The sequence below is a fragment of the Eulemur rufifrons genome, chromosome 4 (assembly GCF_041146395.1).
Source record: "Eulemur rufifrons isolate Redbay chromosome 4, OSU_ERuf_1, whole genome shotgun sequence".
In the NCBI taxonomy this organism is placed as follows: domain Eukaryota; kingdom Metazoa; phylum Chordata; class Mammalia; order Primates; family Lemuridae; genus Eulemur; species Eulemur rufifrons.
Window position 1 is genome coordinate 70,464,312 of NC_090986.1, and position 27,751 is coordinate 70,492,062.

At 41.6% G+C, this 27,751-nt stretch overlaps 1 protein-coding gene across 2 annotated transcripts; it reads left to right on the top strand.

The window, feature by feature from the left end:
- The first annotated feature begins 1,534 nt into the window (after positions 1 to 1,534).
- On the top strand, positions 1,535 to 27,535 carry SMAD9 (SMAD family member 9). 2 transcript variants are annotated; one of them, XM_069467330.1, is made up of 6 exons: positions 1,535 to 1,946; positions 7,516 to 7,773; positions 12,215 to 12,325; positions 13,820 to 14,041; positions 22,466 to 22,722; positions 27,366 to 27,535. In XM_069467330.1, the coding sequence occupies exons 1-6, from the start codon at positions 1,535 to 1,537 to the stop codon at positions 27,507 to 27,509; spliced, it is 1,404 nt and encodes a 467-aa protein (XP_069323431.1). In that variant the 3' UTR covers positions 27,510 to 27,535. The 2 variants fall into 2 exon arrangements, with proteins under 2 accessions (XP_069323431.1, XP_069323432.1); XM_069467331.1 differs by lacking the exon at positions 12,215 to 12,325.
- Positions 27,536 to 27,751: the final 216 nt, after the last annotated feature.

The following is a 27,751-nucleotide window of genomic DNA, read 5'->3' on the forward strand; positions in this document are numbered from 1 at the left end:
TCCAAGATCCTAAAATGAGTCAGCTTGCTCCAAAATGTTACCAGCAGCCACTTTAAACATTAATGAGGTAGCTGGTTTCTGAAATCTGGAAGAAGGAGGAGGTTTTGTTTCAGCCAAGTATTTAACAGAAGAGGAAATACAGTTCCACCTCAGGAAATTTAAATGGGACTGTTGAATAACTGGGAAAGAATGTCTCCTTTGGATGAGAGGGCATAGAAGAAGTTAGCTGATTTTCAGGCAAAATAACAAATGTGATAGCTGTCCTGTTTTGTGTATGAATTTGTGTACATTACTATGTGTAACTTCTAGAAAAGCAGTTCTTAAGTTTTGTGATCTTATGACCTTTTTCCACTTTTAAAAATTATTTAGAACTCCAAAGCAGGTTTGCTTAAGTGGGTTATAGCTATCGATTTTTATCATTTTAAGAATTAAAACTGAGAAGTATAAAAATATTTGATTCATTAAAAACAAACCCATTATATATTAAATAAACATCTTTATTTAATAAACTACGTTTTCAAAAATTATTGAGAAGGGTGTCATTGTTTTATATCTTTGCAAATCTATTTAATGTCTGGTTTCATAAATGACATCTTGATTTTCATATCTGCTTCTTCATACAGTCTGCTGTGATATGTTGTTTTGGTTGAAGAACACGAAGAGATTTTAGTTCATACAGACATGTAATTAGGAGAGAGAGGGCCTCAAAGCCCCCTGAAAGGGTTGCAGGGACTCCCAGGGAGCCTTGGGGCACACTTTGAGAACCACTGTCCTATAAAGTAATTTGGAAGAATATACGTTAAAAGTGGCCATCCCTGAATGGTGAGATTATTAGTGATCCTGACTTTTTTCTTTTCATTTGTATAAATTTTCTACAATGAAGGTGGATTACTTGTGCAAACTAAAATTGAGAGAGAAAGCACCTACTCACGTTTAGAGAAGATTATAAGGCCTTGGAAACCCAGGCAGAGAAGTTTACACTTGGGAAACCAAGGAGCCACCATAATGTTTTAAATAGGAAAATGACTCCATGTGAGCTGTGTTTGGGAGTAAACGGATTAGAATTGGAAGAGAGAAGGAGAGATGGTACTTCCGAGTTTTTTGCAGTCATCTAGGTGCGCGGCGCGGTGAGCCAGGTCTCGTGTGGGCGCAGAGAGAAAGGGACAAACTCTGAAAGACATTTTGAAGGCAGAACGACCAAGACCTGGATACAGGGAACAAAGGAGAGGGCAGAGTCAAAGATGACTGAGAGGTCTCACGTTAAAACATCTGAGGAATGTTTTCTCCCTTCTGTCCAACTTAAACCTTTTCTGAACATGGCTCTGATGAAGCTAATTGGAGTCTTGTCTTGTTTTCCAGAGTTGGCCATCGCTTTCAAGGGCTTAGGAGAAAGCCAATACGTTTCCCAACCTGAATCGCTCCCAACCGCTTCCAGAAGGAAGGGCGAGTCTGCACCTATGACCTCCCAGGAGAGCGGCTCGCCGGCGACCGGGCCGTGAAGGGCGCGCGCCCGGCCTGCGCCCCGTCCCCGCTTATGCACTCCACCACCCCCATCAGCTCGCTCTTCTCCTTCACCAGCCCCGCAGTGAAGCGACTGCTCGGCTGGAAACAAGGAGATGAAGAGGAAAAGTGGGCGGAGAAGGCGGTGGACTCTCTGGTGAAGAAGCTGAAGAAGAAGAAGGGCGCCATGGACGAGCTGGAGAGGGCGCTCAGCTGCCCGGGGCAGCCCAGCAAGTGCGTCACCATCCCACGCTCCCTGGACGGGCGGCTGCAGGTGTCCCACCGCAAGGGGCTGCCGCACGTCATTTACTGCCGCGTGTGGCGGTGGCCGGATCTCCAGTCCCACCACGAGTTGAAGCCGCTGGAGTGCTGCGAGTTCCCCTTTGGCTCCAAGCAGAAGGAGGTGTGCATCAACCCGTACCACTACCGCCGCGTGGAGACGCCAGGTGGGTTTGCTTCACCGCGCCGGGGTTTATTTGCCAGGTTCAAGCCCTGCGCCCCGTTGACCGAGAAGGACCGAGAATGATGGAGCCCCAGCTAACAAGGACCTCGACCCTTGGCAAAGGGAGAGAGAGGGAAATAGAAGAGAGGGAGGTTCGGTTTGGAGGAACTAATCAGAAATTTTGTAGTCCGAAAATATCTAGAAAGAAGATATTTTCCTTCAATGTACATGTAACCTTTGTGTGATTTTGGAAAATGCGGTTTTATTTTGATGTATTTAGGATGAGTCGACATGTTTTCCCAGTTCTTGGGGCCCTGAAAGGTTTTAAAATGGCCTGGATACTGATTAGCTTTGAGATAGGAGCATCCTCCTCTCCCCCCAACTCCACCAAACTGAGCTGTGCTAAGCTAAGCTAAAGAAGGCTTTTCGGCTGCCACTTTGCCCAAGATCAGGTAAGTGGAAGGTGTCTCATACCTAGGTCTGGAAACAGCCAGTGAAATTGTTGCTTGAAGTTATTCCAGACGGTTTTAAAATATGGTTTGAAATATAGTCATGCTTCACTTAATGACAGGGAAAGTTCTGAGAAACGCGTCCTTAACGTGGTTTCGTCCCTGTGTGAACATTGTGTGTACTTACACACACCTGACGGTACCACCTACTGCACACCTAGGCCGCGTGGTGTGCCCAGTTGCTGCTAGACTACACGCCTGTACAGCACGTAACTGTGCTGAACGCTGTAGGCACTTGTCACACCATGGGGAGTATTTGTGTATCTAAACAGGTACAGTAAAAATACGGTATTGTGATCTCGCAGGACCACCGTCATCTAGGTGGTCCTTTGTTGACAAAATGCCATTAGGGGGCGCATGACTGTATGGGAAAGTACTGTTTTAAAACTTCCCACAACAGTATGTGTGTGTGCACATGTATTCCACCCCCCCTTTCTAGAGAAGTCTGGTGTTTTTCTTCATTCCTTCACACTGGCTGTGACAGGGTTTTACTGTGATTCTCTTGATTGAGTGTTTCTGTGCATTCCAGGCAGGAATACAGACTTCACTGAGGCTTTTTCCTTTGGATTGGCCATCTGCCTCATTCCAGGAAACCAAAGGGCTGACACGTTAGCTCAGGGAAATTGCCCATGTCCTATTAAGAGATGGCCTTGTGTAAGAAGGAAGGCTCAAGAGTTCGGCTAACCTTAAAGCAATATTGAATAAGTGATTCGTGCCTAGCTTAAATTAGTCTTAGCTAGGCGACCTTTCGGGCTCCCCAAACTTGCCCTCATGTTGTAAAATGGTCATCACAGAAGTCAGCTGCCTGTGTGTGGATGCTTCTCGTGGCCACCTCATGCAGGGATTGCCACCCTGTGTAAGAAGGTGATTAGAAGTTCCCACGCTCTTGGCAAATCTGAACTCGTTTTCCCTGAATCATGGAGGTCTTCCCTTCTGTCCTGCTCTCTTTGGACTCTGTTTACAGACTTAAAAAAAAAAAAAAGTCAACAATGTTTGTTTATGACAAAAATGACTTGATTTCTTTTTATGTCTCCTAAGATTTGAATTATATCAAGCATCCAAAATATACCCAAATGGAAAAATGTTCATTAAGAAATCACTTGTCTTTTCCTGAATAATGTAGTTTTAAAATGTAACAACTTGTAAGAAGTATCTTGTAAAATGTATCTGGTTTTCCTTTTGAATATTCAAAAACCTAATTTTAAAAAATTATTCAATATTTTAGTTTTTCACATTATGTAAGGTCCTTTTAGGAATGACATTGTGAATGTTTTACATGTGGTAGATAGATTTCATGTTATTGTATTTTAGGTTTGAATTTCCAGAATGAAAGAGAGATAAAGATTATATTAATTTAAGGTAATATTTAAGCTACACAGGTTTTCTTTACTCCTAACTTTGATTTTTTTAATAGAAAAAGTGAATTTTATGTCTAGCTATCTAGCCATATTCAAAGTAAATATCATGAGACTAACAAAAATGTTAAGGTTAAAAGTTGGCTGAGTTCCTAATGTTAAAGCTTAAATTTTGCCTTTGAAACCTCTTATTTTTTGGCCATCCATTTTAGGTACTTAGAAGGCTGCATTTGAATTTTCTTTTCATTCATAAGTTCACTTAAATAATTAATTTCAGCTCTTCTCAAGCTACCTGTGGTGAGGGACTACTTTTTGTTTTTTAATTTCCAGTCCTTCAAATCCATTCTTTTACAATACAAATGAATCACTAAGGACATGAAATTTTAAAAATTTTATAAAATACAAGCCCAATTTTAAAAATTATTTACTTCAACAGATATAAAACAGCAACTGTCAAATTGCTATTAAAACTGTCTCAGCACTCGTCTCTTCATGGACTGATACCCAGCAGCTGGTGAAGTGTGTCCGGTCAACAGACTACACTTTGTCCAGCACAGACCTATTGGAAAACAAAAATGTTTTCATGGTGCATGGTGATGGGAAGTTGTTTCAGGAGTGTAATTTCTCCCTTACATGACATATTCATACTATATCAAAATCACATGACTTTTGAAAAAGAGAAAAGTTTTTTTTCAGCTCTGCTTTGCACCCCTATGTTCCCTGTATCTCCCTGTGTAGCACTGAGATTTAAAGATAGCATGGTATTTAGAAGGTGGCATAAAATAGAAACGGATGTCGGTAAGCTCACTGTGTCATATTTGCAAGCAGTAGTTGAGATGCGGAAATGGAATTAAGTAATTAGGAATAGCTGTGTTTTGAATGAACATATTTAAAAATATGATCAGTACAAATCTAAGTAACTGAGCCAGTCAGGCTAAATAACGGACCAGGGTGATATCATCAATTTTCTTTGCAAACATTCACTGCTTTTGGTTTCACCCAGATGGTAAAAACATATTATCAAGATATTTGCTATGATAAAGGAAAATACATCTTTTCTTTTCTCTTGGTGCCTCGGATCTGCAGGCCATGAAGAAATAGAAGTCTCTGGATTCAGAAGGGGGTGACATACTATGTTTATCCGTGCTAGGAATGCATTGTAAATATCTTACATTAAAACTGCAGTAACAGAGATTATTCAAATTCTTCTTCATCAAAGAAAATGAGTGTTTATTTGAACATTCTTAACTTTGTGATGAAGAAGTGTCATTGAAAAAAGAAGCCGTATGTCATCTTCTGTGTCAACCCCTCCCTTCAAACTGTTTATGAGGCAAGTCATCTTTGTATTCCTGCATAGTCACTAAATAGATTAAAGGAAATTCAGGGGTTTATCACCCGTGTCACTTTTGCGTGCTGATGTTAAAAGCTTGTTCTCCAGTGTCATAAGGCAGTATCTGTATGCAAACACTAGCTTGTAAAGGGGGAAGCAATTGTTTGTTTCTCTGCCACTCTCACCTGTAGTGGTTTTAGTTTAAAACCTTTCATTTACCCTTTTGAGTTATTTTCTGTCTACAGAACTGAAAATTATTGCTTCTTAAGAAAGAAAGAGGCCGGGCGCGGTGGCTCACGCCTGTAATCCTAGCACTCTGGGAGGCCGAGGTGGGCGGATCGTTTGAGCTCAGGAGTTCGAGACCAGCCTGAGCAAGAGCGAGACCCCATCTCTACTAAAAATATAAAGAAATTATATGGACAGCTAAAATATATATATAGAAAAAATTAGCCGGGCATGGTGGTGCATGCCTGTAGTCCCAGCTACTTGGGAGGCTGAGACAGGAGGATCGCTTAAGCCCAGGAGTTTGAGGTTGCTGTGAGCTAGGCTGACGCCACAGCACTCACTCTAGCCTGGGCAACAGAGTGAGACTCTGTCAAAAAAAAAAAAAAAAGAAAGAAAGAAATGTATAACGGCAAAAGGTGAACGGTAGACTTTGTGGTGAATGTTACTGTTATTACCATTGTTACTGTCTGTTCATTCCAAAACATTGACTTTTCTTAAAGACTTAATTTTTTTAGAGAAGTTTTGAACATTTACTTTTTATGAAAGTTTTTTTGTTAATATGATATTTGCATATGATGACAAATCTAAAGTGTGATAAAAATAAGAGCCATCCTATCCATCCCCAGAAACAACGTCTTTTAACCATTTCTTGCTTAGGTCTTTGGTATATCTCTCCATCATTACTAAAAACTAGGGAGGTAATTCTAGATGATACACTTATACATCTGTTTCCAAATTTATCACCTTTAGATGATTTCATTGACTCTCTAACATAAAGAATGAGGATTTAGCTCATTTATATTACCTTCTTCCTTCCTTCTTCTTCTCAATCCTTGATATCTATATTTTAGTTCATAGTTTATATTAATTTTTGGCTATTCTGCTGGTTTCTGTTGTGGAATTTGAGGGTAGGAATTATTTGCCCTCAGAAGGGCATTGGTCCATTGTCCTCTAGCAGCCAGTGTAGTGGCAGAAAGTTAAACTAGGTTGATTCTCATTTCTTTGTAGTTGACTTTGAGGTGATCCTCTTGGAGCTTTTAGAATATTCCATTTACCCCTTGATGTTTAAATTTAAGACAGAATGACTAGGTCTGGATCTTTTTTCCTTAATTGGGCTCTACATACTCTAATGGCTCTTTTTTGTGTGAAGACCTAGATAACTTTTTTAGCTCTCAAAAGTTTTCTTCTGTTATTTCTTTGATTACTTCCTCCTTTGTCTTCTCTGCTTCTCTGTCTGGAACTTAGGTTGGTCACAGGTGGCACTTCGACAACATTTATGGAGCACTTCCTTTATGCCAGGCATTGCAACCCCTTAGGAATCGATAGGAGCTATGAGTGCCCAGGCAAAGCTTGCCTTTGAGAATATCAGTCCATTCCTAAATTTTGTATGGAATCAAAATCAGGAACACTCACATTATTTTTAAAGAGAGGAACTCAGAAGAAATATGCTAAAATGAACAAACTTAATTTACAGATTTCCTTATTGTTGCTTTTACTTACTCACTTTAATTATTCACCGTTTATATTTAACATACTAACTTTTAGTCAGTCACCTTTAAATCTTTCCAGTAAGGACAAATAGAATGTATTTTATTTCAGCAGCACTGCTGAGCCTGAAGTTGAGGCAGGTCATCTAAATAATTCAACATGGTCTTAGAAGGAAAGATATTCTGGGCATCCCGTTTCATTGCAAGCAATAGAAACCAATTCTACCTTAACAACAACCGAAACCAAAAAAAGACTTTATTGGCAGAATTAAAGGAGAAAGTAAACAATCAGGTTTCTAGCAGGCTGAGTATTCGGACAGCTCTGGTCATTTCCAAGGTAGGAATGAATAGGCAGTCTCTTTAGACTGCTGACATTAGAAGGATCCTCCTCTACACGTTTTCATGAATTGTGACATTCTGCTTATGATTCAGGTACAAGGACAAAGACTGTGGGTTTACCTTGACCCACCTTGCTCACATCATGGGTGGAGAGGGGACCTTAATGGACAGTTTCACGATGAGCACAAAAAGTAGTGAAGGGAGAGTTCTCAAAGGAAAAACACTTTTATCATCAAAAAATAGGCAGACAAAAAAAGCAAATGTCCACTGCATTCTGTACCGATGAGCAATGTCCGATTCTAACTCTTTTGTGCCCTTCTGATCCTAGTGCTGCCTCCTGTGCTCGTGCCAAGACACAGCGAATATAACCCCCAGCTCAGCCTCCTGGCCAAGTTCCGCAGCGCCTCCCTGCACAGCGAGCCACTCATGCCACACAACGCCACCTATCCCGACTCCTTCCAGCAGCCCCCGTGCTCTGCGCTCCCTCCCTCGCCCAGCCACGCCTTCTCGCAGTCCCCGTGCACAGCCAGCTACACCCACTCCCCGGGAAGTCCTTTGGAGCCAGAGAGTCCGTATCAACACTCAGGTCAGTAAGTGGGAAAACATGGGAAAATAGAACCCAGCGTGATTAATCATGGAGGACAATCATAATTACAGTCATCTTAACTGACATCCGTATAGTGCTTTACAGTTTACAAAGCATTCTCCTTTAGGTCGCTAGACCCTGACATCCTCCGAGGTGATCAGGACCGTACCTGCCTTGGAGCGGTTACCCTGGAGTGACAGCATGGTTTTGCCCTGGTTTCTGGTTCTAATCCTCTGGAAGCTCTCAGAAACTAAATGGATTTGAACAGCATCCCTGGGAATTTCTGAGGATTTTTTTTTAAAGGCAATAGAAATAAGATTAAAATACTTTCCTAACCCGAGCAGGAAGACTTGGCCTGAGGGTGAGCAGCTCGAGGATCAATGCTAGGACTTTTCTCTGGCTGCCTCTTTCGACAATCGGAGGCAGTCCCTGCTTGCAAAAGGTGTGTGGGCCATTGAGTGGGCCAGAGCGCGAAGCCCCAGCTCCAGCCAGGGCAGTCTCCCGTTTTGCTGTGTGATGCTAGGACAGTGTGTTGAGTAGGGAGCTCTTTAATTTGCTGAACTGAAAAAGCGTATGGAAGGGAAAGGGAGAGTCTAGCATATTGTCATAATTGCACTTGCTGCCATACCTGTAAAGTGGGTCTAAATTGAGATAACGAGGAACAGACTCACATGCACCTCGTGAGTTTGAGATAAATACTGTTCAGAGCTCACGAGTGCCTAAAGGTGTGCATAAATGCATTTGCTGCCAGATGTTACAATAGGCCTCCTTCATTTATTCATATGTTCATTATTTAGCAGGTATTTATTAAACTCGTATAATATGCAAGCATTGCTTTAGGGTTGCTGAAAGGGGAATTAAAAGATTACAAAAAATTATTCCTGTCCTCAAAGAACTTACAAAGTGTGGGAAGATAAAGGGAGTTGCCTCTTCCCTTTTGAGTTATTTAGTTGTTTTTTGCCCCCGGAGCAAGTTACATTTATTATACTACATTATATGCTAATAATTCCTTGTGTGTCTATTTCCCCAATTAAACTGTGAGTCTTCCCTTTTCTACGTCCAGCACAGAGCCTGAAATGAAGTGGTTGCTCATCAGTTGCTAATTGAGTAGATAAACTACCACACAGGCGTTTAGAACATGGAACTAGCGCTCAGGACCGTAGGGTAGGTTTTATGGACTCAGTAAGTGATGATGGAGCATTTGCTAAGCGTCCAGCACTGTGCCGGTGTTAGATGTGCGATGATGATTAAGACCCCTCACAGTTTCAGTTACCTGAGGTCAACAGCAGTCTGAAAATATTAAATAGAAAATTCCAGAAATAAATAATTCATAAGTTTTAAATTGCTTGCCATACTAATCTGAGTATTGTGATAAAATCTCGCATCATCCTGCGCTGTCCCGCCTAGGACCTGAATCATCCTTTTGTTCAGCATATCCACGCTGTGTACGCTACCCACCCCCAAGTCACTTAGTAGCCATCTCTGTGATCGAGCAACTGTCGTGGTATTGCAGCGCTGGTGTTCAGGTAACCCTTATTTGACTTAATAATGGTTCCAAAGCACACAATAGTGACACTGGCATGTTGTTATAATTATTCTGTTATTAGTTATTGTTGCTAATCTCTTACAAACTGCACCTAATTTATACATTAAACTCTATCACAGGTATGCATGTATAGGAAAAATATAGTATGTACAGGGTTCAATACTCTCCGTGGTCTGGGGGATAGTATTGCAGGCATCTACTGGGGGGCTTGGAACTTATCTCCCGAGATTATGGGGGAACTTTGGGGTGTCTGACCTGGAAGAGGCAGTGACTATAGAGAACAATCACGAAAACAAGTAACCTTTTTACCAGGGAACCAGGCAAGTGATTTTAAGGATTACTAAAGCAGGGATGTGGGCTTGGAAAGAAGGCAGTGAATTGGAGGAGGGGGACTCAGAGGGACTGACTCAGGAGCCATTCACCCGGTATGGGAGCAGATGGCTGAAGTCTTGCAAGTGGCTGAGTTCACTGAGAAAGAGGCACAACAGCAAGAGAAGTCATTTGAGGACAGAGCCATGGTTAAGGGATGGGAGCGTAATTATGTTGCAAGATATATATTTACATACCACACATCTATGCTGTAAAGACTTCCTGTACTGACTCTGAATTCCTGCCCTGGTCACACTGACAGGTTGATATTCTTTCTCCTCTTCCCAGCCAGCAAAGGCAAGCCCCGACAGCCACGCCAAAGCTGGTTAATTTCTCATGGAAGGCATAGCCCCTTTCATTTCAAAGAAAATAATTCTTTTCTGAATGACTAACAGCAAAATGCCAACCTCGGTAACACACCCGTAGATATGAGTAAGAGTGAAAGGAACTTTTGAGATTAGCTAGTTTAGCCCTTAAAGTTTTTAAACAGCTTTATATATAATTCATATACCATACAATTCATCCATTTCGAGTGTACAATTCGATGGCTTTTTCGCATATTACGGTAATTTTTTTAAGTTGTGGTAAAGTATATCTAACAGAAAATTTGCCGTTTTAACTATTTTTAAGAGTAGAATTCAGTGGCATTAAGTACATTCGTAATGTTGTGCCGCCCTCACCGCTGTCTATTTTCAAGTCATCACTGCAAACAGAAACTCCGTACTCATGAAGTCATAGCTCCCCGTTTCCCGCTTCCCGGCCCCTGGTGACCTCTAATCTACTTTCTGTCTCCATAAATTTGCCTATTTTAAGCACCTCCTAGAATAGGTACAAATATTCATACAATATTTGTCCTTTTGTGTCTGGCTTATTTCACTGAGCAAAGTGTTTTCACAGTTTATCTGCGTGTTGTAGCGTGTGTCAGTACTGCATTTTTGAGACTGAACAAATATTCTGTTGTATGGAGATACCACATTTCACAAAACCCATTCATCAGTTGTTGGATATTTGGAGTGTTTCTACTGTTTGGCTATTGTGAATAAGGCTGCTGTGTTTCTGTTTCTGTCCCTGCTTTCAGTTCCTTTGGTTATGTACCTAGGAGTGGAACTGCTGCATCATATGGTAATTCAGTGTCCAGCCCCTTAATTTTCCAGGTAAATTTACTTAAGGACCCACAAAAGGGTCATCTTGCTTTATAACTTGTTCACCAGGGTCACACAGTACATTTTCTCACAAGAAAATACCTTTTCCATGGTTTTCTAGTGTGGTCCATGAACCCCTGCATTTGTATTGCAGTCAAGGCCTGTTAAAATGTACATGGTGTCTGTGTACAATGGCTCACACCTTTAATCCCAGTACTTTGGGAGGCCGAGGCAGGAGGATCGCTTGAGGCCAAGAGTTCGAGACCAGGCTCGACAGCATAGCAAGACCCTGTCTCTATAAAAAAGTGAAAAAAATTAGCTGAATATGGTGGCATACAGCTATAGTCCCAGCTATTCAGGAGGCTGAGGCAGAAGGATCCCTTGAGCCCAGGAGTTGAAGGTTGCAGTGAGCTATGATGATGCCACGGCACTCTGTCCTGGAGAGAGAGTGAGACTCTGTCTCAAAAAAAAAAAGTACATGGCTACATCCAACCACTGATCTATTGAATCAGATTTTCTGGGTGTGGGGCCAGGAATCTGCATTTTTAGCAACATCTACTGGCAATTTTTGTGCACTTGGGTGTGAGAACTACTTGTGTGAACAGTTAAATCCAACAAAGGCAGGTTGACCCAAACTTTTATGCCACTGAATTCCACCACTAATGTATGTAACAAGACCATTCTGGAGTGTATACTGAAGGAATCAGCTGTTGTGAGGTTCTCCCTTAAGAGCTTTCCTTCTGCCTCATGAGTTTTCACTGTGTTATGAACTACTCCCTGATAAGATATTATCTGCTGAATGTATCCCATTTGCCTAACCATGATCACTATCCAGTCATATCCAATCATAGAACAGACATTCAGGGAGAAGGGCCCTTCTCAGCGTGCCTTGGCCACAAGGTTATAATTAGGTTTCAGCTATTCTGTGTTTTGGGGGCATATCTGAAAGTGTCTCAGGGACAGAGAGCATCCCTGTGGCCATTTTGCTATCCATAGCAACACAGGAGCTGAAAATTAAGCTCCCTTCAAGGAAGATTTAGCTTTCTCTGTGTTGTGCAAGAATAACAAACTATTCTGCTATTAAGAAAAGCTAGAAGAACAGCTCCTAGATTTGAAAATATTATCATGAAGTCATTTGAAATAATGATAACTCATAAGTCAGGGAAAACTAATCAACCCTTTAGTGAGGATCTCAGAACAGCCAGTGTCTCCTGTAGGACACTCACAATGTCACTTAAAAGAGCCCAGTCACATTTATAGGGTCTGTCTGTAGCTGTAACACTGTCCACCAAGCCCAGGAGTTTAACCCAAAAAATGTTGGGTCCGACCGTCTTTGTATAGTTTATCAGCTTGACGATTCCTTTGTTCTACTGCTTTCTTTTAGCTGACACACCACCCCTGCTTTATCATGCCCCAGAAGCCCCAGGGACCCAGAATGGCCGACCTGTAGATGCCACAACTGATAGACATTTAGTGCTATCAGTACCAAATGGAGGTAAATTGCAGATGGACAACTAAATGTAGCTGTTTTCCAAAAGTGTTTCCTGTTACCCCCAAACAAAACAAAACAAAAAAATGTGTTGGCCTGCTCTTCTGCATGTGTTTTAAAAAGCAGATAGCATGGCTTTGCATTTTAACGTTGGCATTCCTCGGTGCTGTAGAATGGATGTTTTATCATCCTTGTTACTAGAATAAGTTAATTTTTAATTTTAACCTGGCATTTAGAAGTTTGTAGTTCCTGATGTTTAGTGTGGAATTGGGAACTTAAGAAGTGAGAGGTTTTGTTCTATTTGTGTTTTTACTATAGATTTATAGTGGTATCTTTCATTTGGCTAAAGAGTGCTCTTAGAAATATACATAAATAAGATCTTTATAAAATGTTATTTGCATCTTATCATAGGCTAGATAAGTGTCGCTCAACTTTAATGTTCATATAAAGCATGTGGTGATCTTGTAGAAATGCAGATTTTGATCATTTGGATCTGGGGTGGGGTCCAAGAATTTGCATTCCTAAGAAGCTCCCAAGCTACTGTTCCATGAACCACATTTTGAATAGACAGGGTCTGAAGGAGTTTACTATGTAAATATCCCAGAGTGAATTCTTTTATAAGTGAAGATCCTTTTGTAAGTCAAATAATTACCTCTTTATTTATTTACTTTATAAATTTTTGTTTTAGTACATACAGGAACACACTCTAGAATTGCTAGGATATTCAAGGAAAAGAAGGATAATATACAATCAATAGAAAGGCAGAGAGAGCGTGTGGGCGGCAAAGAAAAAAAGAACTCTGAACTTTGGTTGGTTATAGGAAACTTAACTTTAAAATTGGGAGTGAAAACATAATATTCCTAGGTTTCCTAATGAAATATCCAACTCTAAAATATTTTTATGCCATACGTAACTAGATGTCCAGTATGTACACGAAGGAGAACGTGAGCCCCTCTATGTAGAAGGTTTTTTTTTTTTCTTAAATAATTTAAAATTCTATTCAGTGTTTTTGATTTGGTTTTTATCATATCCAAACTATTATTTCTCATCTTTTGTTTGTTACAAAATGACACATTTTGCCACTGGGATTCAGTTTGGCACAGTAACAGTAACATGCTGTCTTTAGTATGTAAAGAGGAGATGACCTGCCAACTTCCTTTTAGCTCTGCTTGCTTTAGGACTGATGATTTTTTACATGGATCTGTTCACGCCATCTTTCCCCCGGCCCCCTCATTGCTGATACACCTGTTTACAAATGCTCTAGCCACGGAGGACTAGCAAAGGATCCTGGCCTCTGCCTCTCAGGCCTGCAAACCAAATGAGCCAACCCCACACAGCTTCTGTGCAAGTGACAGGCTTTGAAAGACTGCAAAGCTGCATAATTGGTCTTGCGGCCACCTTTCTGGCTAAAAGCATTAATGTGAGTGTCCAGGTGGAGTCGTGAGCCAGGAAGCCTGGGTACGACAGTAGTGACGTGCCATCTGGTTTGTTTCCTTGCAGACTTCCGGCCGGTTTGTTACGAGGAGCCCCAGCACTGGTGCTCGGTCGCCTACTATGAACTGAACAACCGCGTTGGGGAGACGTTCCAGGCCTCCTCGCGAAGTGTGCTCATAGATGGGTTCACTGACCCTTCCAATAACAGGAACAGATTCTGTCTTGGACTTCTTTCGAATGTGAACAGAAACTCCACGATAGAAAATACCAGGAGACACATAGGAAAGGGTAAGAGCAAATATGTCATTCCTTTATATGGTCTTCTGAGCTGAAATGTGGAAATAGAAACCAGTCATCTGTTGGTCATGTAGCCTCGTGGAAAGACCCCAGGGCAGGCGAGCTGTGGGGCAGTTCTGGCGTGACCATTGGGGAAAGCACATGGGCTTTCGGGATCTTAGTCTCTCTGCCTCTGAAGTCAGCCCGCCACCTGTTGCGGGGTGGCGTGGAGTGGGTATTGCAAAGACAAGCAGATGATAAATATGGAAGCAGCATGAAATTATCGAAAGGAAGTATTATGCACTATTACTGAATTGCCTAAAGATGCTAAGATAACTTCCAAAGAAGAGGAATTCCGACTGGATGCTTATTTATATCAGGTACAGTTCCCTCTGGAGGCTGAGAAGCTAGGTGGTTAGAAATAATGACTGATTTGTGTCTGTGATTGGAGATCTCTTGCATCCAGGCGATTGTTACAACAGCTGATTGGGCACAGGCCACACTGGCCTCTGATCAGTGGTGCTTTTAAATCCCACCTGTTCAGTGTGCGCAATGGTGGCAAATCCCAGCTGAATATGAGGCCTCGTTGAATATCTTTAAACTATTTTCTTTTATATTAGAACAGTTGACATCTTTGAGTGATACTACTCTGGAGTCACAAGTGTAAAGACCTTCAGAGTCATTTGATCTTTTCTCTCTCCTTCCCACACTTAAACCACCCCGGGAAGGTGGCCTTGAGCCTATCTTTTCAAATTTCCAGGGGAGATTTGTTATTCCACTTTGTGAGGCAAATATTCTTCCTAACACACCTCCTAAATGTCTCCTGTTATAGTAAACCTACATGTCATTGTTAGAAACAAGCTGAATTTTTCATTAATGTTGACTCATAATGGAGACTGTTACTTTAGGCTTATTTATATTCTGTTTCTTTCCATAGTGGCTTTTGGCAGCTCGTAAGAAACCTTTGCAGTGAGATGATAAGTCAAAACTAGAAAATCAGGCCAGGCACGGTGGCTCATGCCTGTAATCCCAGAACTTTGAGAGGCAGAGGCAGGATTGCTTGAAGTCAGGAGTTCAGCCTGGGCAACCTAGTCCAGCCTGGGCAACCTAGCAAGACTCCATCTCTCCACACCCTGCTAATAAAAAAATTAGCTGGGAGTGGTGGTGTGCACCCGTATTCCCAGCTACTCAGGAGGCTGAGGCAGGAGAATCGCTTGAGCCCAGGAGTTTGAGGTCACAGTGAGCTATGATTGTACCACTGTATTCCAGTCCGGGCAACAGAATGAGACCCTTTCTTTCTCACTCTGTTGAGAAAAAAATAAAAAGAAAAAATAGAAAATCAGAAACTGGGGTTGGGGGTAGGGGAGAAGAATCCAAGCAGGTCATTGTGACTATGGTGGTCATTTTGCTCTGGGTTTCCTGACAGGGAGGTCAGAAAGGGGAAACTCTGTCATGTAATTTTTCTCTCAAAGGGGAAAATAGCAGTTCTTTAAAGGAAATAATAATTTTACTTTGATTGAATTCCCAAACAAGTTTCTCAGGCCTGGCTTTACTTTCAAATGATTTTTATAAGAATCTTCAGTGAATGTGATAGCACAATAAAGTGACTATCCTCAACAATAAGTTAAGGATACTTTAAAATAAGAGTGGAACAGGAATGTTCCTAACACAAAGAAATCTTAAATGCCTGAGGTGATGGATACCCCAATCACCCTGATTTGATGACTTCACATTGTATGCCTGTATCAAAACATCACATGTACCCTATAAATATATATAACTCTTAAGTACCCATAATAACTAAAAATAAAATGTTTTACATTAAAAAAAAAACTTAAAAAAAAAGAATCTTCAGTGAAATCTAAAGGCAGAGCATTAACAGGTAACTTTGTGGAGCTATTTGCTAAGGGCTTTGCAGGTTGGTTTCTGTATGAAACTTCTGCTGGTGCCAGTGGCTCCAAAGATAGGATTAAAATATTAAATGAGCACTGAATACCTTCTGGGAACCTTTCTGCAGTTAGCTGCTTCAAGGTGTTCCTGATGAGGACGTGCAGAGCAGATGTTCTGTGTTGCGGACAAGAGCTAATCCATGGGGTTAAGAAACCACACGAGCAAGACTGGTGACTTATTCTAAAAACCAGAGTGCCCATCTGAGTGCTCACCTGGAGGGTGAAGGAGCTACAAGCCATGCCATAAAGCATAGCAGAAAAACGGGTTGGCTTAGGAGATTTTAAACCAAGGGCTGTCAGTCTTCTGTGTGATCATGGGACTCTGTCTCGGTTGCTGCCGTGGGTATCTGGTTCTGAGCCGCCTCACCTGGCTTCCTGGAGCACCAGCCCGAATAAGTTAGCTGCAAAGTGCACTCCTGGGTTAGTGAGTGAGTTAAGTTGCTCTGCAGAGTTCATTAATAAAGACACTCAGATTTTAGAGATATGTATTCATCTCACCAATATTTACTGAGCGCCTAGTCTCAGCCGGACTAGACACTAGGGGTACAGCAGGGAGACAAGGATGAACCCCCTGCTTTCATGGGTAGGTGCTGCTAGGGAGAAGACACACAAGGACCACCCTATAGAGCAGGTCCAGAACAGAAAAACAAAGCAGGGGAAGAGAATGGGGCCTTTAGACCGGTGTAACCAGGGAAGGCCTTCCCGAGAAGGTGACATTTGAGCAGAGGGCTAGAGAGGGAATTGGTGATGTGGACATTTGGGGGAAGCTTTCCCAGCAACAAGAACAGCAAGTGCAAAGGCCCCGGGCCTGCCTGGCTTGTCGTGAGAAACAGCTGGGAGGCCCTGCTGGGAAGACAGATCTAGGTTGAGGAGTTTATACCATCTGAGTTTATGCTTCAAAAAGATCCCCTGGCTGCTCTACTGAGATTAGACTGTAGGGGGGCAAGGGTGGAAGACATGTACAAAAAATATATAATTTTTTTTTATAGTTAGTAATAAGCCATTTTCCCTTTTGGTAGTTATCAGTCAGCTTTGAGGCAACTTCTGGCTTGTGTTTCTTGTGACTTACAATTAGCTAAGATGGTTGGTCCTCCTTAAGGAGGTAACATCACTACCTGGGCTGAGAGTTGTGTTTTCTCTAGTGGTGATGGTGTATCCCGGTTCACCTACACAGTTTCTAGCTCTTGGGCCGCACTGTCAGGCGCTGGGGCTGATATGAGGCATTTATTAATATTTGTAGCCTTGCAACAGTTAACTGGTGCAAAGGGATTGAACCTACTGCTTTGACCTCACTGGCAAAGTGCTCTGACTAGCTACTAACAAGTTAGCACTGGCATACCAAAGGCTGCCATTTAAATATCAGAAGCAGTACCTGGAGTGGGCTGGAGCATTGCACTCTGTGGAATCTATCCATATTCTTGCTTGAAAACTAGGCAGACCACTTGAACTCTCTTCAATGATATGCTAAATAATAGGAAGGATGGTGATGATGACGATGATGATGATGATGATGATAGCTACCCACATTGGTTACCTAATATGCATGAGGAACCCTGGCTTGCATTTACACAGGTTATTTCTAATCCTTATAATAACCCTACAAGTTGGGTTTTATTAGTCCCATTTTACAGATGAGATGACTGAAGCTCAGTGTGGTAGCCTACACGTGGTCACGTGAGCGATGCCAGGGACTGACACCCATGTCTCGGTCTCAGGCCTCTGCTGGAGGGGACAGACCCTCCTTTTATCTTGTCACCTCTCCTAGTGCATTGTTTGTAGAATCGAATCCCTGTGCTGCACAATGATGTGTCATAATCAACTCTGTCATGTTGAAAGAATGCCCAAAATAATAATAAAGTGCTGAAATTTTACTATGATTTACTTTTAAAATGTAAATCAGAGAAAATGTTATGTCTTCCTTACAAAAATATTGTGCTAGAAGGGGAGAACTGTGCTGATATTTACCCTGACCCCCAAGTACCTCTGTGGGGGATCATAAGGGTCTTTCCAGAAAAAAAAAGACAAAGAACCGCTGCCGCGTAATACTGATGTGTGACTGCGCTAAATAAAGCAGAGGGCGCCTGGTGATTTGGGAATGACGTAACAGCCTGGGTGACTGGAGGATCATCTTGCCTGCTTTCTTAAAGAGTGGCTTTTAAGATGGCCTCGATTTCCAAATAATTAGGCAAACCACACGCCTGCATGAACATAGACTTTAAGGTAGGATTATATTTCTTAGGAATTCATGCCTTAATGTAATCATAATCAATAGTACGTTTCTTAGCGCTTGTGATTTCTGACGTAACTTACGTCTTCTCTGTTAACCCTCGGAATGAGCCTGTGCCGGGTTCTTGGTACGAAACGACACCGAGCAAGACAGGCTCCGGGCTCTTGCGCGGGCGTAGACGAGCTGTATTCGTCCTACCGGACATCTGTTCTTCCCTTCCTGGGAGAAAAAGTGGATAATCATAATTCCTGAGGCATTAACCTTAGTTATGGACATCTCTGAGGTAAATCAAGAGCATCTTGAAAATAATTATCACATATTCCAAATCATCCAATTGTTTTTGAAATTGGGATTTTTTAAACCTTTCTGTGAATCTTTATTTTCTTGCAAGTTTCTGTGGAATTCCACTATTTCTTCCTGTTTTATGAAAGGAATTATCCTGATATCAGGGAGGCGTTGGGCAGTTCCTTGGAAGGACGGTCTGCACTTCCAGGTGCTGTTTGGATTGCCTCCTTTCTCGATGCATGTAGCTTCCATCTCAAAATATCCTTCTAGCCTATCTTTGAACATGTGCAAGTCTACTCATCTTTATTTTTTTTTAATTTTTTTTTTTTTTTTTTTTTTTTGCCTCTCCCTACCAGGCTACTCATCTTTAAAAAACCAAATCCTAAAAAATATTTTAGCAAAGGATGTCATACTATTACAATCATTAAACTTGATGTTGCAGAATACCTAATATCCTGAGAAAATATCCACAATATATTACTAAATGAAAAAAAAGGTTTTAAAACATCCTGTAGAGTATGATCGCAATTTTATTTTTAAAAATTGCACATAAAAGACTGGCTCAGAGGCGACTTCATGTGAATTTGGAAAAGGTGCCCCTTTCTCAAGAGAAATTACTGCCATCTGCTGGAAAAGTACTGTAATAATTATACACAGCTCAGAAGACCGAGAGGCAGACCCTGGAGTTGTACAGTGTGCAACCGTAGGCACAGTCCTGTACAGGACCCACCTCCCTCCTCTGACCTAGGCCCTGGTGTGGATCTGGAAATCTGTACTTTTCTATATTTTTATGTTCATACATTAAAACGTTTTCTTAGCGAAGGAAATTTTAACTACACACAAAAGTAGAGGAGTATAATGAGTCTTCAAATTACCATCTCCAGCTTCAATAATGATTCCCACTCTCTGCCCTTCTGTTTCATCTATCCCATCACAATATTTTTGACAGAATATTTCAGAGCAAATCTAAGACTTGATATATTCTCCCATCTATTTGAGTGTATAACTAAGGAAAACCCAAGGTGCTCCTGGTCCTAACTCACCACAACACGGGACTCCAAGCCCCCCAATCTCATAAAAAGTGGGGAGAAGTCACACCTACTTCTTAGAAAGTTCAGCTAAAGAAAGACCAAATGGAAATGTAGTCTAAGGTGTGAGCAGAACCTGCCTGAGGACCTCAGTGCCTGGGTTTCCTTTATCATCTTGGGTAGTGCTTGCTTTGGGGCATTTATCCTTATTGCTGGGAGTTAGAACAGGCTGTGGGATTGTGACAGTAGCTTTGTTTTCCACTTCTAAAGCTTCTCAGTTACAATAATTAACATGTTATTGGCATATTGTATTGCACCAATAATAGGTATGATGTCACTTTTAAGCATTTCATATAGAGCTGTCGTCATGGAGGCTGCAGTAAACTCTGCGCATGTTCATTTTTTCCTGTACCGATTTAAAGGGATGTCACATAGATTAGTTCACAAACAACAACCTTCAGTGAGGTGAAATTCTGAAGTAGGTATAAAAACTCCTGCTAGTATTCATGAACAGAATGGGGTAATGAATCCTGTGGAACTCTTGTCTGAATATAGTTGCCAAGTATCACAGGCTTAAAAATCCAGCCCTCTAATTCCAGGACTGGCTTGTACACTGGCCTGAGCTTCTCATCGGTGCTTTCCAAAGTGTGGCAAAGCAAAGCAACATCAGCCTCACCTGGGAACTTGTAGGAAATGCACATTATTGGCCTCATCCCAGACCTACGAAAGCAGTGATCTGTTTTTGTAGTAAGCCCTCCAAATGATTCTGGTAAAGCTAAAGAACAAGCTGTTCTATCCCATGGTGATCTTGCATATGATACATACGACTTAATGCCACTACTTTGGCCTGCCAGGCGGGTGCAAATAAAATTGTTTGCTGGCTGCGCAGGTGGCTCACACCTGTAATCCTAGCACTCTGGGAGGCCAAGGCGGGAGGATGGCTTGAGCTCGGGAGTTTGAGACCATCCTGAGCAAGAGCAAGACCATGTCTCTACAAAAAAATAGAAAGATTAGCTGGGTGTGGTGGTGTGTACCTGTGGACCCAGCTACTTGGGAGGCTGAGGCAGGAGGATCGCTTGAGCCCAGGAGTTGGAGGTTGCAGTGAGCTATTATGACGCTATTGCACTCTACCAGGGGTGACAGAGCGAGACTCTGCCTCAAAAAAAAAAAATTGTTTGCTTACTGGACACTTTAGATGCTGCTATCTCTGGCCCAAACCTGACCTCCTTCACACAAAGGTCGGTTCCGCCCTCTCCTGGTGTTCAGAGCGGACTCCTTCCTTCTTCTCCCTCGGGACGCTGAACTGCTGCCTGCCTGCCCAGCCTCGCCTCTGCCAAAGTGTGCTGTGGTTGCAGATAAGTCTCTAACAGGATTGAAAACCTCCCCCTAAATAAAGACTGGAGTCATATAACAAAAATCTTAACTGTTCTACATAATAGGGTTGGGGAGGATTATGTATTTGAAGGTCATTGAATTCAAATACCTACTCTACTCTGGTGGTACAGCCAAGTAACTATGTTCCAGCAGGTCAGGACCATCCTTCTACCTACTGGGCACGACTGCCTGGCCGTGGGTTTCAGGCCCAAGGCCATGCGGGAGCGTGAATGGTGGAGCTGAGGAAGAGAGGGTTGAGAGGAAGGCTGAGGGAAGAGGAGGGGGAGCCAGGCTGATGTACGCAGTGACAGGGGACCTTGGCCTGAATATCCAGAGCTGGGCTGCTTCTGTGTGACCCTAGGCCAGTTTCTTCGGAGTGATGTGACTGGAATATATAATACTCAAAATCATTCTTTTCTAAAATTTTATTAAGGGAAGAGAAAACAATAAATACAGTGGGAGGTGGTCACATACAATGTAAAATTGCCACAAGTGCCACTTAGAACCTGACAAAGACACTCTGAGCCGCTACATCAAGAATGTTTCTTAAATTCAAAGTTCTGAACACTGGAGTCTGAGAGGCCCTGGAGGTCTATAAGTTCTATTCTCTGTAAGAGCCGAAGAATTTTTTTCTTCCTAAAAGTTGGAGATTTTCCTTGAAGTGCGAGGTATAAAAAGAAAAGTTGGGGAAAAATTGTTCTGGTATTTAATATTCACTAGACTAGAAGTTCTTCATTTAATCTAACTCTAGTCTCTTGCTATAAATGAATATGTTGAATCTCAAACCAAGACAGTTGGAGGGAAAGAATCAACTAAAATTTAATTTGGAATGGAAATTAGCATGAATAGCAGCATTCTTAGTGTACTCTTTTGAACTTGAATTCTAAGAATGTGAGATAAAGTGATATAAGCTACATTTTGTTTTTGAGTTTTTATATTGCTATATCTGAATATGTAGTGAGAATTTCACTGTTCATAAGTAAAAAATAGACAATTTATGATTTATAAGAGTGGGTTATAGACTTTTAAATGGAATAGGTCTCTTTGAGGTATTTGTTAAAAGAAATAGATTCATATCTGTTGGTAAATTAAAAATTAAACATCATTTATTGTTTCCTCTGAAGTGGGTTTAGTGTATGAACTTACGTAACATTTTCCTATTAACTGTGTCCAGTTTAAATTTTTCAAATTAGTATTATGTACATGAAGGCTTTATTTGATTTTTTTCTGGCATGACATATTTATTTTGTTTCTGATATTTTGAAACCTTAATTTTGAAACAAATAAGCAGGAGATTGAGAGAGTGATGGGAGCAACAGGATATGACAGCCTACTGATTGGTTCTTGGGAATGATTAACATGGGTTGCAATCCACTTTTAAATGGATTCCTGGGGAAAGTACAGATTATAATTAAAAGAAGTGGCATTTGGGTCACACATTTTACTCATCTTTGGTGATTCTGGCGGTGAACCTGACAGCAGAGACTTAACATCTCTTGAGGTTGAAAGAGTCAGTGGGAAGGGTGCAGTGTGAAAGAGAATATGAAGGAAGGCCGTGTTTCTGTGTCGGCAGGTGTGCACTTGTACTACGTCGGGGGAGAGGTGTATGCCGAGTGCGTGAGTGACAGCAGCATCTTTGTGCAGAGCCGGAATTGCAACTACCAGCACGGCTTCCACCCGGCCACGGTCTGCAAGATCCCCAGCGGGTGCAGCCTCAAGGTCTTCAACAACCAGCTCTTCGCTCAGCTGCTGGCGCAGTCGGTGCACCACGGCTTCGAAGTCGTTTATGAGTTAACCAAGATGTGCACTATCCGGATGAGTTTTGTGAAGGTAAGGGAGTGCTGACTCTCAGATTATAAAATGGAAAATGATAAAACAAAAAAGCATTCTTTGGTGGATGTGGCAGTTCTCCAGCCAGTTCTGGCAACATTTTTTTTTAAATTCTATTAATACTAATAGTTTTTAGGAAGAGTTCCTCTATGAGTATCAACTGTTCTCTTTTGCACTTGTATGAAAATTCTTACACATATTACTTCTGGAGGAAAAACAACTAAGGTGGCTATCTCATTGTTTTTAATGCAGAAGATAAAGTGACAATCATAATTCTATAGGACTAAATGCTACAGAGATTTTTCCACCCTTCAAATTGCTAAGCACTGTTATCACTCAGTGAATGTTGGTGAATTTATCTAAACTCAATAAGACCTCTCTCCTTACTCTTAGAAAGCATACAGTCGAACAGAGGAGGTAATATTCATAGGTAAGCTTCAAAATAGGCAGAACTGGCTCTAATACAAGACAGTATAAAATAAGTGCTGTTATAAAGGTATAAACAAATTGAGATGGAAACATTAGGTGAATGTGATTAATTCTGAGAAAGCAGTACAAGTTCTGCTTATGAATATGTGTTGGGTTTCTCAAGTTAAGTCTTAACGTTGCTATGAAGTTTGGAGAACCAAGGACGTTTCTTAGCAGGAAGGAAAAACAACTGGATCTGCACATTGAAGCTAAAGGCTTCAGTTTCATCATCTGTTATTTTATCTGTTGCAAAATGCTCACAAATCATTCTAATATTTCAAAAGCTGAGCTTGTTTATCAAACTGGGTACATGTGACCCAGTTTCCACATTGTCATATAGCAATCCCAAGAGTCAGTATGGCCTGCTTTTTCAAAGTAAATTTTTTTTAGCTCTTTAAAATTACCTTGACAAATAATTGTCCTTTTTTAAAATATTTAAATGGTGTTTTTATTGTATTTATAGTTTTAATAATTACTTTCAAAATAAAAATCAAGAATATAAGTTTGAGATTTCAAAAATAACTTCTTGAAACCATTTCTCTTTTATGATGACAAAGAAGTTTTATTAGAATTTACAGTTTTAAAAGCATACATTGTAAAGCAATTATTAAATACCTGGAAATCTTTTCAAATGTTCTGTTGCTTTAGAGCCAGCAGAGGGCATTAAATTGCCATTAATGAACCATCATTTGAATTTTTTTTTTTTTCCAGTTCTGTGTTTTTAAAGTTAGGATGAAATGCCAATATCTTATAGGTAATTACTTCACTGTCATTAAATATGAGCTGACATAGAAATCTGATTTTTCTAGTATCAACTAGATGTATTTCTCAGGTATGCAACATTTAAATTTATAAAGTTATACAGTTCACAAAAAACAAACTTATATTGCATGGACTTTAAAAAATATTTAATAAATATAACTATAGATGATCAGTTTTAAAAATTATACATGAGTAAACACTGGTGGCTACTATTGGGAGTGATGGATCAGATCATCTTTAAGTTCTCTTTCAGCTCTGATTTCTACTGATCTAAACTGATTCATTCAGTCAGTCAACAAATACTTACTGAGCACCTGCTGTGTGCCAGGCCAGGTGCTGTTGTAGGTGTTTGGATACCTCAGTGATTACTCACAAAGTAATGCTGAGTCTAGTTCAGCTGAAAGATAGAAAAAAAAAAAAAAGAAAGAAAAGGATGGAGAGAGGAAGGGAGGATAGGAAAACAAGGAGAATACTCATTGGATTTCAGTTCTGTTGAAATATTTGAGTCACTAAATCAATTTAAGCTCCATTAATGAGCTGTAAACTTTGAAAGTGTTGGTTTTAGCGATTCTGTAACATTCCTGATTTCAAGTGGACACAGTTGTAATCATGAGAACCACTGTCTTGGATTGGAGGCAAAGGGAGATGGAAAACAGCTGTGGCCACACTGTTGTCCAGTTGTGCTTGATGGACAGCCATAGAGTATGGGGAATGGTAAGAGTTTCTGTTGCAGCCTACGTCAATGTTTTGCTTTGCTTAAAAAGTTACTAAAATATTGAGGAAATACTCCCTTTTAGTATCAGAGTTATGGAAAATAATTATATCTACTGAAGTTAGTGAAAAGATGTAAACTCTAAACAATTATATAGAAATGTTTTAAACTTTGTTCATGCTTAGAGATTACTTTTTCAGTAATAAAGTATGCTTGAATCTAAAAAAAAAAAAAGGTTACTCACAGATCTCTGCCCTCATGGAACCAATATTCTAGCAGGGAGGGACAGGCAGTAAACACCAACCATCACAAAGAAGGTGGGTGGAAAGAGCAAACCTAGCGCAGGGTGAAGGGAGTGGGAGTGGGGTTGGCTGCACGGCAGGGCAGGCCTCGTTGAAAAGGAGAGCCTGCAAGGAGACTAGTCGGGGCTGTCTGGGGAGGAGCAGCAGAGGCAGAGGGAAGAGCAAGGACGAAAGCCCCACAGCAAGAGGAAGCCTGGAAATTGGGAGGAACAAGCTGGCCAGTGTGGCTGGACCCTGAGCGTGGGGCGGTGAGATCACAGCAGGGACAGGGACCCGGAGCAAGGCTTTGGCTTCCTAAGCCACGGCAAGGAGTTTGGCTGTTACTCTAAAGAACTAGCGAGCCTTTGCAGCGAAGAGACCAGAAGATTTTCATGATCCGACTTCTGTTTTTTAAGGATCACCCTGTCCGCTGTGTGGAGAACAGATATTATGCAGGCAAGGCTGCAAGGAGGGAAACTAGTTGGGAAGCTGTTGCAATATTCAGGTGAGAGAGGACGCCGCTCCCACCAGGAGAGCCCACTAGAGCTTGTCAGAAGCAGAAGGATTCTGAATTGTGGAGGCAGATTAGATGTGGGGTGTGAGAAAAAGAAAGAAGTTGGAAAAATGAAGTTAGTTGACTTCAACCAAGACGGAGAAGATGCAGGTGTCTCAGGCTTGGAGATAAGATTAAGAGTTCCGTTTCAGTGATAATAACTTTGCCATGTCTGCCACACATTCAGGTGGAGATGCTGAGCAGGCAGGTCAATGAGTCTGGATTTGGGGCTTGAGATGTAAATTTGGGAATTACCAGCATCGGGATGGTTCTTAACCCCATGAGTTCGAATGAGAACATCAAAGGTTTGAGTTTAAACAGAGAAGACAAGGGGTTCTGGAACTGAGGCCTGGGACACATCAACATTAAAAGATGGGGGAGAAGAGAAAGAACCAGCAAAGGAACTAAGACCATCCAGTGAGGTAGTAGCAGGACCGAGAAAATATGGTGCTTTGGAAGCCAAGACAAGACAGTGCAGGAGAACAGAGAGTGATGAACTAAATCAAATACTGCCCACGTGGCATGAAGACAGAGAGCTGATCCTTACTTTTAGCAATACAAAGGTCTTTTTTTGATCTTGACAAGTATTGTTGGAGGCTGGGGTAAAATGCTGATTAGGATGGATTTAAGAGAGAATGGAAAGGGAGGAATTGAGAAAGCCAGCAAGAACAAGCCTTTTGAGGGTTTTTGCTAGAAAGGGGATCAAAGACATAGGGCAGTGACTGGTGGGGGCAGGAGGACCAAGAGAAGTATTCTGGAGATAGGAGATATTTCAGTGATCTAGTAGGAGCCAAAGATGGTAGGAGAGAATGATGAGATTTGGTGGAATGATGTCCCTGGGAAGGCCAGTGAGTCTAATAATGCATAAATGGATGGACCAGTTTATTTGGAAACACAGATTATTAATCTATAGGAAGAGGTAGAAAGGCCAGGTATGTGGGTGCAGGTGCTGTGGAAATCCTCATTTCTTATTGCTTCATCTTATTTTAATGAAAATAAGAAATAAGATCATCAGTTGCAGGTGTGGATGGGGAGTAGTGGCTAGAGGTTTTAGGCGGCAGAGCAGTTGCTAGAAGGAAGGACATGAGAGCAAAGGGACTGGGGGGTGTGGGGCGCCTGCCAGGTGGCATCAGAGGTCCACTTGAGGTTCATGGTCACGAATATAAAGTTTGACCAGGCTGCATGGTTGTGGTGAAGTTCAGTTTTGAACCACCTCTACAGAGAATCACTGCTCCCAATAACAAAACTGATTTGCTTGGCTGTGATCTCCCTTCATTTTTAAAATAATTTTTCATTGATGTATGACACATAGAGAAAAATATATAAATATATTCATTATTTCTTTTTTATTTTTATTGTCTCTCCTGTGAGTGGTGATAATGGGAAATTGCCACGTGAGTCAGAGAGAGGAGAGCAAGCTTTGATAATCAACCCTGAAAAATCCAAAGCGCCATCCAGTTCTCTCTTTATGACTTTCAGATCCAATCACTGGTCCGTAGTAACCATTTTGTGCAAAACGCTGTCTTCCGCACCAAAGGGGTGAACATAAGGTCAGGTTTCTTCTCTGTGCAAGAGAAAATGATTTGCCAGTGTTTGCCATGTGACTAGAGCCCCAGACCATCTCTAGGTCCAAGTACTGCACTGTGAACCTGGACGGAATGCACTGATTGGGGCTCACGGAGTGTGTCCGGTTGGTGCAAGGGTTGTCCTGTCCTTACCGGAAAGTAGAGGTCACGTTCTCTCCCTCTCCGGTCTCGGGAGCTGCCCTGGCTCTGCACCTGCCCCGCTCCCCGCCAGCTCTGCCCCGGGCCCTGAAGGGTCACTTCAGTCTGGCACAATCAATCCCAGCTCCCTTCTTGCTTTTCAGGGTTGGGGAGCCGAGTATCATCGCCAGGATGTCACAAGCACCCCCTGCTGGATTGAAATTCATCTTCATGGACCGCTGCAGTGGTTGGACAAGGTTCTCACTCAGATGGGCTCTCCTCATAACCCGATTTCTTCAGTATCTTAACAGTCGTGTCGTAAGCGACATTTCTATAGAGTAGATGCTATTGCGAGCAGTGGCTTCTATCATTTCAAATTCACGACTAACTGAAATTTCTAAATACATGTGTAAATACATATAATGTATACTATTCATATTTTTTTATCACCATTTGTTTTGTGCTTTCTAGTTAACCTGGTGCCACTACAGTGCGATTAGAAAGGCAGGTTGTTCGTGCCTGTGCTATAATAAGCAGCAGCTTCTTTTGC

Excerpts from the sequence above, each read along its gene's own strand:
- SMAD9 (XM_069467330.1), top strand. The coding sequence starts at position 1,535 with ATGCACTCCACCACCCCCATCAGCTCGCTCTTCTCCTTCACCAGCCCC. Across the intron at positions 1,947-7,515 it reads CCGCCGCGTGGAGACGCCAG|TGCTGCCTCCTGTGCTCGTG; the intron begins GTGGGTTTGCTT and ends TTCTGATCCTAG. Across the intron at positions 14,042-22,465 it reads CAGGAGACACATAGGAAAGG|GTGTGCACTTGTACTACGTC; the intron begins GTAAGAGCAAAT and ends CTGTGTCGGCAG.